The sequence below is a fragment of the Pituophis catenifer genome, unplaced genomic scaffold (genome assembly GCF_029215685.1).
Source record: "Pituophis catenifer annectens isolate HBS135680 unplaced genomic scaffold, rPitCat1.0.hap2 SCAF_1, whole genome shotgun sequence".
NCBI lineage: Eukaryota > Metazoa > Chordata > Lepidosauria > Squamata > Colubridae > Pituophis > Pituophis catenifer.
The window spans coordinates 124,481,866-124,494,452 of NW_027256881.1; the positions used below are offsets into that span (position 1 = coordinate 124,481,866).

Below are 12,587 nucleotides of genomic sequence, written 5' to 3' on the forward strand. Positions count from 1 at the left end.
CAAAAGGAAAAGCAATGAGACTGTTTCATCTCATTGAAATGGCTACATTTTTTTAATAGCATCAGTATGAAATCAATTAGTAGTACAATATACAATAGCAACTTTATATTAAGAAAAGGACTCTGACATATTGTATTAACTGAGAGAACCCGACAAAATGTCTTTACAAGCCTCAGTCCATATGGAAGCCATTTCTCTTTGGTGACATTCCATATAGCTTCAGTGTGCATGTTTGTCACTTAGCAGATGCCCAGCCTATGGGTTTTCCCCATTTTATTATTAATTTGTAAGAAAAAAAAAGTTCCTCATTAAATGAGAAAGACCTGTGGACCGCCACCTTCTGATTTGATCTCTCTCTCTCCCTGCCTTCTTCAACTGCCTGACCTGTTATCTGGAATGTTGCTATGTAGTAGCATGTGCTTTGCAGCTCATGCAATGTTTACATATGAAAAGCATAGCCTTGGGATGGAAGCTACCCCAAGTGATGCAGATGTGACAAAAGTCATAGGGCAATTGATGATGTTTGCATAACTAAGCAGAAGCACTTGGTCAACATGAGCTGATCGCAAAAAGCTAAGTAGGGTTGGACCTAGTTGGTACTTGGGTGGAAGATGATAAAGCTTGTAGATGGACTGCGAAGCAGAAAAACATCCTAGAAGAAGGCAATGCAAACTGCTTCTGTTTTGTTGGAACAATCTTGGAAGTTTGATGAACAGGAGAGCCAGTTTGGTATAATGACCTAAAGGTGCTGACCTAAAACCAGGAGACTGTGAATTCTAGTACTGCCTTAGGCATGAAAGCTGGCTGGGTGACTTTGGCCAGTCACGCTGTCTTAGCCCAAACCACTTCACAGGATTGTAGTTGTGGTGAAAATAGGAGGAGGACAGAGATGTATTTGCCACCTTTATTTACTTATCAAGCAATACATTGAGATAAAAATCTAATGTAAATAAATAAGTAAATAAATCTTCATGTGCCCATGAAGTTATCAGTAGTTGTATCTACATATAAAATGATGTCTTGCAGTGTTTACACCACAAGTACAAGCAGATAAACCAGTGTGTATATTTGGAATATCACTATGTTATCATCAGTTTCTCCTTCATCAGTAGTTATATCAATTATATAAATTAAGGAAGTGCTGCTTTTTCTTCCATAGCCACTCCATGTAACATTTCTGGAATACATTTGAGAAGGCAGGAAGAGGGAAGTTACTTAGCAAGGGATGGAATGTTAAAAGTCCATTGGTAGAAGGGGCGGTCCCTATTTCCATGACATTGGAAATAGTGACAGCAGCTTTCTGACTTTTGTCTTACTTTGTGACTAAATGATTTTCTCATGTTCTTCTATCATAAATGCATTACATTTCCATCTTGTCTTTCTCTTAGTCTCAGAGGCTTTAAATTGTAAGCTCTTGGGGACGAGCCTTACTTTCTGCTTTGAACTGGTTGGGGCAATGCCAGTTACTGTAATAGTCAGAAAAATATGTTCTGTATTCCCAAACATGTGCTATCCATAGTCTTTATTCCATCTGACCGTGTCACTTGTATTAAACAGATATTGCAGACTCTGAGGAAGAGCCAACAGTAGTGCGCATTACAACTTATTTCCTGTGGATGTGTGTTAGTTTCCTTTTGACTAAGAAAAGAGCATCTGGGCCCAATAACCTAAAACATCACTAGTGATTTTTACATTTTGTTTTATGGCATTATAAATAGTTTTTTGTGTGGATCCAAGATGTTTTTAACACATGGCATTGTGCTGTATAGAAATGATATTTCTTCCAATTCACAGGCTATACTTCCTACAGATGTGAAAATTAAGTTAATCAACCAACTTTCCCAAACTGGCTTGCCTGTCATAGAAGTGACAAGTTTTGTTTCTTCAAAATGGGTACCTCAGGTAGGTAAAAGAACTGATGGTCCTGAGCATTACTCATCAATGTTCAACATTGCCAGTGTTTCTTGCACCATGAAATTTCTCCACACTCTCTTTCTGGGCCATTAGTTCTCTATTTAGCTTTCCTGTATTGCTTCTCATTTCCCCTCTGTCTTGTTTTTCTATAGTTTTCTGTAGTTTTTAGAGATGATATTTGCCAAGTCCTGGTTGGTTTACCAATGACAATTTCTTTGCCCCTAGGCAAACTCTTAATGGCTTGGGCACATTACTTGTTCATAATCCAGATAGATATATTTATTAGAGAGGTCAAACTATATTGGAGTCATAATTTCTATAAAGATTTACTACTGTTTCTGGATAAATATGGTAATGGAAAGAAAGTAAAAATTAATCTTTGCAAAAGATATTTCCGTTTGATTTTTCCTTTTTAATGCTAGACGATACAGCGTTAATCCTGTAGCCAACATGTTGTCGTTATTTTTCTGTTGACTTCTGAAAGGTTAGAGAAAAATGCACTGATACATTGCAATATTTTGTGCTTCTTTTGTTGGGAGGCTGAATATAAGATAACTGCACATGGGTATTCATTGCAACTATAGAAAACTACTTTAAAATCCTTTATGTGCTGAAGTCGCGGTTAGTTGACAGTAGAATGTGACCAGGATATCCACATCACCACCACAATGTAGTGACATTCAAACAGCTTCAGGTGGCACATCTGGTTGTGGGCTGTAACTTAATCTAAAGGGAATTTTCATGTGATCTTATAAATTGACCTTAAAGCAAATATGAGGCATTACTTCATGGAATGGCTCTCTTTAATTTAGGGCCAAATTATACATTATAACAGGGCAGCATAATCTGAATGAAATGTCTCTCTAATGTTTTTTCCAGACAGTATTTTAAGAGAAAAAGGAGTGTATGTGAGTTTTTGTTGCATGTTGTCATCCTGATGAAAATTGTCCTCATCCAAGGCTGCTATTTGATAAGAAACACATAAGTGCAGGCATTTTGTTGGATTGAGACTTGGGTCTTCAGAAATTAAATAAATGCTTAAATTTGTGGAAGATAAAATAGTCCCTTGAACGCCGCCCCCCCCCCGCCCCGGCTAATTCTGTCTTGAAGCTACTATTCCAATCATGCTTTGTGTATACCGGTATATGTTGTGGAGAGAGAAAATCAGTGAATGTCTATGGAGATTCTCAGTCATCCAAGTCATGATTGTCCCAAAAGTGGGCAAAAGACAGAACTGAAGAAGCATCTTGGAGGAGAACCGAAATGGCTTCAAGTAAAAACAAGAAGTCCAGTTGCCTTTGAGAAATCAGTGAACACACTTCTCCACAGAAATATCCTACTAGTAAATATCTATGGAGACTTTTTGTCATCCAGGCCGTGGTTGTCCCAAAGATACTTTTTCAAAAGGCAACTGGACTTTGTTTTTCCTTGAAGACATTTCACTTGTCATCCAAGAAGCTTCTTCATTTCTGGAGAAGAACAAAACATCTTCAAGGAAAAGCAAAGTCCAGTTGCCTTTTGAAAAAACACTTTTGGGACATCCATTGATACTACATCTGTTGCAGGAAATTTGAATTTCTTTATAGGATTTTCCCGTCTACTAGGCAAGTGGCAGCCTCAGAAATGAGACATGAATTTCTTTGGGAAAATAGATTGATGAAAAGTTAATGCTATTGATAGTCTGAATTCACACAGCAAATCATTCACTCTTGCCTGCAGCTTCTGTAATAAAAATAAGAGGTATTCACATATCTTTATTGTAGTAAGAACATTGGGTTATAATTGTCATTGTCTATAATAACGTTCCAAACATGGGAAATGAACAGAATGAGCTTGTACCAGCATACAGAAAAGCAAATATGATTTCATAGTTAAAGTGGAGACTGGGATAACGTTTGTGGGATGATTTCTCTAATTAGAATAGATCAATTCTTTGATACTATTTGTTCAAAAGGAGCAGAAGCAACAGAAATAGAATAGTTGTTGCAGTGGGAATTAAAACATTAAAATATCCTTGCCCAGAAATCCAAATGAATGAATTTGGCAATACTGTGGAGAGAATCTGGGTTAAAAATAAATGCAATACTGTTGTTAATACCTCCTATTGCCCTCCTCAACTAAGGGAGGATGTGGGCAAATTTGCAGAGCTTTTAAAGAGGCATGAAGTGGTAATGATGGAAGATTAATAACACCCACACTTATTTGGGGACAAACTTTGCAGCATAGTCCTTCTAGCAAACTCATAACACCTCATACTGACAATCTTCTTCTGTAGAGGATAGAGAAGAGAATTAACTCTAATTAAAACTAGAAAATTTGGGGTTCAAATGCATACACCAATTTGGAAGGTTTTAAAGATTAATATATAACTAAAAAAAATTCCTCTTGGGACTGATGGATAAACAGTTGGAAAAAAGTCATGGCACTTTGTTTTATATATGACAACCACAGCAAGATATTGGATAAACAAAGATGAAAAGATTTGGCAATATCTACAACAGAAAAATGGTTGGTGAAGATGATAGATTTTCCTGAGATGGCTAAATTGACTTATTTGATTAGAGAAAAGACAATATCTACGTTTATTGCTGTCTGGACACCCTTTATGGACTTTTTGCATAAAACAGAAAAAAATGTACTTGTACTCTATGGTTTTGATGATTTACATAGGGTCAATTATAGAAAGAAGAGAATCACAATGTAATGTTGGAGAAAGAGGTAAATCTACAATTGTATTTATAACTGCTGTTAAAGAAGATCAGAAGCCACTTTTCTATTTCTCTTCTAGCTTTTTTCTTTGTGTAGTTTTTCTTTTCTTTTTTTTCTTTTTTCATCTGAATCTTTGTATTAATATTTTTTTAAAACTTTCAATATACATACACACACACACACACATATATACATACATACATACATACATATATATATATATATATATATATATATATATATATATATATATATACATACATACTGTATATATAGTGTTAGCATTAACAAAATCTGTTTAAATTGCCTATACTAATAGGCATCCCATGCTTTCTTTTAAAAAAATTTAATTTTTTTTTGTTGGATTTTTCTTATTGTTATTTTATAGTGTAATATAGTATTCTGATACTTACTTTCCTTCAAGGAATATTTAAGGCCACCATAAACTACTCTTTTCAATTCCTTAGTTTTAAAAAATGTTTTCTTAATTTCTTTTTCTTTCCCAGTGAGTCTCCTTCAGTAGCAAATTTGGTCTAGGATGGCCATGTATAAGGGGTGGAAAACAATCTCATTTTATTTCTATTTCAATGCTATATGTAACAGTGTGATGTTTTCATTAAATTTGTTTACATACTAAGGTCACATTGCTTGCCGGTGAAGCATGATCTTAATTGTATCCCCTTAGATCAGCCTTTTCTTAGATCATAAAATTATAGCTAGTTACTTTTCTATCTTTTCTTTCTTAAAGGTATTTTTGAATTTTTACCACTTCTTTACAAATGTTTTCTTTGGCGTTGATTTTTTTTAGTTAAAACAGCCAGAAGAAGTAAAGGGTTTGCAGTAGCAATGTGCCATGTAAAACAGAATCCCACACCTATAATTGAAATTGCCAAGAATGATAAACGGGTGCCGCTGGAATGCTTATGGCTTAAGTATCCTATTGCATTTTGTACGTGGATTGCAGAAACATTAATGTTAAAATAAGACTTTACATTCAAGAAAAATTATCAGGAATAAAATTTGTTGTAGAAAATCTATTTGAAACTATTAAGGTTCATGGTGCTTGAATTGTACTTTATATTTAGCCTTTTAACCATATTTCCAGGGGTCTCATAATATTCAAAAGCACAAATGTTGTCGCATTGGTTTTGTATTTCATTAAATAAAGTACATTTCATTTTAAAGATTTGCCTTATCCTAGATGGTATGAGGGACATTCTTTATTTAATTAAGGGTTTAAAGCTTTGTTATGATTGCACAAATAGCTTGTCTTTCCTCTGCAACCTCAAGATGGTAAACATATGAGTCTCACTTCCTTTTACCATCACAACAAAAATATGGTCATTTATTTGGGCTGAGAGTAACTCCAGGGTCACAAGCAGCTTCATGTTGAGCAAGGATTCAAACTGCCCATCCCAAATCTCAGTTCAATATCTTACCCACAGCACAGCTACTTGTGGCATACTAAAAGAGATACTCCTACACCTAGTGCCACGTAACAACCATGCAATATATAGAGAAAGAGAACAAATGTTAGCAATAGCAATAGCACTTAAACTTACATAGCACTTTACAGTGCTTTACATCCCTCTCTGAGGCATTTAGAGAGTCAGCCTATTGCCCCCAACAATCAGGGTCCTCATTTTACCCACCTCGGAAAGATGGAAGGCTGAGTCAACCTTGAGCCGCTCAGGATCAAACTCCTGGAGTGAGCAGGGAGTTAGCTCTGCGGTACTGCATTCTAACCACTGCGCCACCATGGCTCAAATGTTAGTTACACTGATTATATTACCTGACATACATTCTCAGTTTTATCTTGCTTATCTGATGTTATGCTATTTGTGGGTTGTGTTACTTGTGTTCCTTTATTAATGCCATGAGGAAGGCATCAGGTACTATAATATAACCTTGTGAAATGATTTTTTTTAAAAGATGGCAGATCATACAGAAGTAATGAAAGGAATAAAACGATATCCTGGAGTCCGTTATCCAGTCCTTACTCCTAATCTTCATGGTTTCCATTCTGCTGTATGTATGTAATAAATGTATATATATGTGTGTGTGTGTGTGTGTGTGTATATATAGAATGAAAATAGCATAGTACAGACTGGGGAGATGCAAGTTTGAATCTATCTTCATCCACAGATGCCTATTGGGAGACTTTGGGCCAGTCACCTTCTTTCAGCCCCAATATAAAGTCAGGATAATAGTTAACAAAAAAACAAGTGCTTTTTTGCTATGGTAAATATAAAAAAGAACACTCTTTTTGATGGAAATTAGGAAAAAATCCTTCCAAAGCTTTCAAAGGATTGTATAATTAGAAATAACAAAATTATAGAAAGCTTCCGTTCTTGAAGTTAAATCCAAAAATCCATTAATCAGGATTTAGATTCTTTGAAATGTATGACTTGTGCCAAATTGGGCGCTTATCCACATCTCCTGCTTGCTGCAGTGTGCTGGCAACACATGTACCAAGCGTTAAGGAAATCTCTTCACAGTAGAATCATCATGTCCCTGCTGAGGAGGCTGGCAGAAGTGGAATGAAGTATTCCAGCATGGAACAATATGATACCACTGCTGCCTTCCTTGGGATGCTGTTGGGAAAATAGTTGGAATGTCTTTTCCTTTCCCAAACTGAGAAACTGTACTCAAGAGGATCATATCCCAATGGCTGGATCAAATAATTATAATGACCTCTAGTCCCCATTAACTTCTATGGCACGGTTTATAAACTGTAATATGTATAGGTAGTCCTCGACTTACGACCACAGTTGAGCCCAAAATTTCCATTGCTAAGCAAGACTTTCGTTAAATGGGTTTTGACCCATTTTACAACTTTTCTTGCCGCAGTTGTTAAGTGAATCACTGCAGTTGTTAAGTTAGTAATGCAATCGTTAGTGGGGAATCGGGCTTCCCCATTGACTTTGCTTGTCAGAGGGTCGCAAAACCCGGGGAAACTGCAACCATCATAAATACATGCCAGTTGCTGGGTGTCCAAATTTTGATCACATGACCTTGGGGATGCTGCAATGCTCGTAAGCATGAAAAACGGTCATAAGACACTTTTTGCAGTGTCGTTGCATCTTTGAACAGTCAGTAAATTAATGGTTGTATGTTGAGGACTACCTGTATTCAATCAAGCTATTGAGTCAAAATAAACAAACTGCATTATGGCTTATCCAAAGAGTGCCAAATATGCAGTCTTCTGTCATCAATTTTAATGGGTACAACCATTATTTTCTTCAGTATGGGGGTAAATGGGTGCTGATGATCAGGATCCACATTTTACCTCTTAAGCTCCCTGATGCCTCCAAGCTTGGTGACCTCCCCCCCCAAGTGACAGAAATTGCACTACTCTGTCTTTTCCAAATTTGTGAATGAGTTTCAGTTCACTCTGTACCTCCACATACCTTTCAGAATAAAAGCCGATAGACTGGAACAAAGATTAAGAAATAATAGCGTAACATAATGCCTCATCTTTTCTACTTTAGTCTTGAATCCTTGCTCTAGTAAGTGGGGTCTGATATTGGACACCACTGAGAAAGTTTTAGTTAGCAGCAGTTCCTATAGTAGTAATGACTATCTAGATCTTAAGATACTTAACGGGAACTAATTTTCTCTTGGAATGACTTCATTTAAATTCGATTAATTATAGCTAGACTACTTTTTGGTTATTCTTGCTACAGTAGTCAGGAACTACTGTTAAAATAATGCATATACTACAATTGCATAGTTCCTATTTACTTAAGAAAAATTATGTTTTTTTTTCCTTCCTGTTTGTTTGCTTTTGTAGATAGCTGCTGGAGCAACTGAAGTGTCAGTGTTTGGTGCCGCATCTGAGACTTTCAGTAAAATAAATATCAATTGTACTATAGAAGAAAGTCTGGACAGATTTGAGGCTGTAGTTAAATCTGCAAGAAATATGGACATTCCAGTGCGAGGGTAATAATTATTAATTTTATTAATGTGATCATTTCTTTGCTATATTTTCACCCTGACGAAAGAAATTGAGATAGATTTCTAATTTGCAGCACAATTTTTGGTTGTTTTCTCAGAAGTGAACCCTAGTGTATTCTGTCGGACATTCAACATAAGACTTATTTTAAGATTGAGTCTTAGTTATTCTGTTTCTGTGATAAAGCTGTAGGTGTTTCACTTCAGACTGATTAAATACCTAGAGTTTCACTTAAGACAGTTACAGCAATACTCACATCCTTGTAAATCCCAATTTACATATCAATCCATGCATAGGTTGGATAGCTTCTCTTGTGCAGTTTTTCAATTTATTCAATGTATTTGAAGAACTCCAACATTTTCTTAAGATCCATTTCTGGAACTCTCTGAATGTCTGGATATTTCCAAAGATTTTTTTCCTTCTCAGCAGTCTTTTATTAAATTTGTAGCAATTAAGGTGATTGGTAGTGAACTGTGGAGGAATGCTCCGGATGGATTGAATTAAATAAGGAGTGCAGTTCAACTGAACCCCTATTTGAAATCCTTTCCTTGACAATGAATGCAATAATGAGTGTTCATTTATTTTCTTGCATTTGTACCTGCAAAGAATATCCAACAATGCATCTCTGTACTATGTCTATGAAGATTCTCAGTCATCCAGGTCCTGGTTGTCCCAAAGATGCTTTTTCCAAAAGACAACTGGGCTTCCTTTGTTCTTCCTTGAAGCTGTTTCGCTCCTCATCCAAGAAACTTCTTCAGTTCTGAGAACTAAAGAAGCTTCTCGGATGAGAAGAGAAACATCTTCAAGGAAAAACAAAGAAAGTATTTTTGGAAAAAATACCTTTGGGACTTTTCTGTTCTATGTAGCATTTTCTCTGTCTAGACATCACAGCAGGGACAGAGACTTGCTGTGAACAATTTTAATCACTATTTGCAGAAAAAGCTGGTGCAATTTGTCTTGACTCCAAAGTTACAGCAGGATAGAGAGGTTACTGCTAGTCCTGTTCACATGGAGTTTTAGTATGTAGTATATGTGGAGATGAGGACCACCACTTGTCTTGACCAATACCTTTTTTTTTTATTTCATCAAGCTGGCCTGGCCTAAATCTTCTCCCCTTTTTAAATGTAAATTTTAATTTGTTTTTAAATTATGGGGTATTTTAAATTTGTTCAGCCAAATTATTTAATTCGTTTTTATTCTATTTTAAATTTTTGTATTTATGTATTTTATTCTGTGGCTGTTCACTGCCCTGAATCCTTCGGGAGTAGGGCGGTATAGAAATTTAATAAAATAAAATAAATAAATAAATACCTTGTCCTTACTAAATGATTAGTTTGGCTTGGATGGGGCAGGCTCCATGGTTAAGGGGGTGATTAATGCATTCATCAGGGTGGATTATGTTGCTGCTAGTAGTCATAAGGTCCTTATTGGAAAGGTCTCTTGACATGGAAGATCCTTGTAACTGCAAGAGAGTGTCAAACATTTTTGGGTAGGAGTTCAAAAAGAGTAAAGAATGTAAAGGCTCAAAAAAGATGTGGCCCCAGTGGATTTGGATGCAACTGTCTTTTGTTTAAATTTCTCCTGGGTTTTTGGTTGGCATATAATCCTGAGACTATTTTGACATGTTGATGGGTGACCTAGGCTGGAATATAGAAACTAGATGTGGTGTGAGGACCTGATGGTTTTTCTAGGCTACTTAATGGCTTTTGATACCATCAACTTTGGTATAACTTTAGGCATTCTGGCAAGTTTGGACCTTTCAGAAATCATGTTAAGAGTTTCAAGCTTTATATCCTGTTTTTCCTGGCAAATTAGAGTTTATATTGCAAAAATAGATCAACATCAGTGGGTAAAAGTAATGGGAAAAAAATCTCCTTGAAAGCTTTAGAGAGATTTCTTAAGTTCCATTGCTACAGCTGGACCGGCTTTGGTCCAAGGTCATCCGGCGTTGATATATGTTCATGTTTATCAACTGACATATGGAAGGCTTGAACTGTTTATTGAAAGATGTCATATGCTTACTATTTTTTAAAAAAGATAAGTAAGTATCTTTATTAATTACTCATACATCCAATCTCCATATTTACGTATATTGTCTAGTGTATGAAATTAATTAGCTGAAGTTTCAAAATGAGGAAAAGAAGTGGTTCTTGTGAACAACCTGTAATTATTAAGGCTTTTAATTGCTGCTGCAAGAGACGGTGAAGCTAAGCCCCGGATGGAGGGGCTTTGCAAATCATTCTGAAAATATTTTGTTCAGAAACAAAATCCCATCTGGATTTGCAAAGTTACCACTAAATCGTGAAGGCTCAACATGAAAGCTTTGAAGGCTTTCTGGTGGAAGTGTCCTCTATGGATAAACATGTCTAGAGACAACCTTAGGGAGGAGGGGTAATATAGGGAACATATTTTCTCCCCTCTCAAGACTTGTGGCACAATTGCCAACAGAAGGCAACAGTGCATACAATTATTAATCAAAGTTTAAATATAGTTGACCCTTTACTACAATTCTCAGTTTCAACAGAACTGATTAGAAGTATACATTGCTGATCAACATGATTTTCCTAACTGCTGCAAACAGAGTTATCTTAATTAGTAAATTTTGAATTGTATCATAAAGTAAGTTGCTATCATGGAAAACAGAAGCTGGCCTAGTGAATGGATTTTACAGATATTTATGTTACAGAGATAAAGGAAGACATATTATCAGACAAATACATGAATGCTAACACCCAGTCCAGCAGCACTTTTCCTACGACTTTAGAACGTCCTATAAGGCCACAGTTCAAAGAAATGTGCTAAAAATCCAGCCACCAAAATATTTTTAATATATTTTGTATGCTCAATCATACTAAAGTCTTCCTGGTGATCTGGTAATACAAACTGCACAGAAAGTTACTGTCTTTTAAAATAATTGAAAGCTACCCCAGCGCCTTCCTGATATAAAAGTGTATATAATCGCAGACACTCTCCTGATAGGAAATGTGAATGCAATCCATGAAAGAAAAACTTACGTAAATATATTGTAATTAAACTAGGGGCAGTACAGCAGGTGAATAACATGTCACATTTAGACAACTTTAATTGCCTGCTAGCCAAGACACTGACTGGGTGGTCTTGGCAAATCATGCTGTCTCTATGTATGATCTGAGTCACTCAAAGTACGGTGAGATGAAAATGGAGTAAGGATTGTAAAGCACAATGTTTTTTTTTTTTATCTTGCTTTACAAGACTATTAAAACAGCCTCATAGTCCCTTGAATATGAACAGTGTTTGGTCAGACCCAGATCCGATTCAACATTTTTCTTTGGGAGTTAAACAGATACCAATGGGAAATACACAAGCAAATTGTGAACAGAATAGAATCTTCCTGTTATTTTCATTGAAAATGTTTGTTAAAATGCGATTTACCTCCATGATAAAATATTAATAACTTGATATGTCATAAATTAGTTTGAACACTCTTTTAAGATATCCAAGATAGCAGCCAACATCACATCCTTTAGTAGTAGTGTAACAAAAATTAACAGAGTGGCACAACTCTTTCTCTCAGTCTTCAACCTTTCTGCTCAGTAGGTGACTCCAGACTCTAGTTTTATGAGATACTCATAATACTATGCATTTTATATAGTGAGGTTTTCCATCTCTTAATTTTGAGAAAGATGGGAGTTTATAACAGATCTGGAACTCACCTTTTAACATCAATCTGAAACCTGAAACTATATTTTAACTTTTAAAAAAAGCAAATAAAATCCCAAGTAAGCAAATCGTGATTCCACAAATGTGTCTCTATTTATAAGTAAAAGAGCAGTCCATTTGTGGATGACACAAGTGTTTACTTCCATGCAGCAAAATTAAATGTTTTGCTTCATTTGTAAAGTTCAGTATGGCAGGAAAAGCATCCAGTGTAATGAAAATATCTGCTTAAAGGAAATGAAAATTATTTGTATACATTCACCAGCAATAGAATTTTTGATATTAAGTAATTTGTTGCTATAAATGGCCATAA

The 12,587-nt window shown here is 35.7% G+C and overlaps 1 protein-coding gene across 1 annotated transcript in view; it reads left to right on the forward strand.

Annotated features, from left to right (window-relative positions):
• The window catches only part of HMGCLL1 (3-hydroxy-3-methylglutaryl-CoA lyase like 1), a 52,914-nt gene that overhangs the window by 16,169 nt on the left and 24,158 nt on the right, over window positions 1-12,587 (forward strand). The window contains exons 3-5 of the mRNA XM_070954776.1: window positions 1,795-1,902; window positions 6,556-6,651; window positions 8,417-8,565. Of these exons, the coding sequence (XP_070810877.1) occupies window positions 1,795-1,902; window positions 6,556-6,651; window positions 8,417-8,565 (353 nt within the window). The remainder of the gene's footprint in view (window positions 1-1,794; window positions 1,903-6,555; window positions 6,652-8,416; window positions 8,566-12,587) is intronic.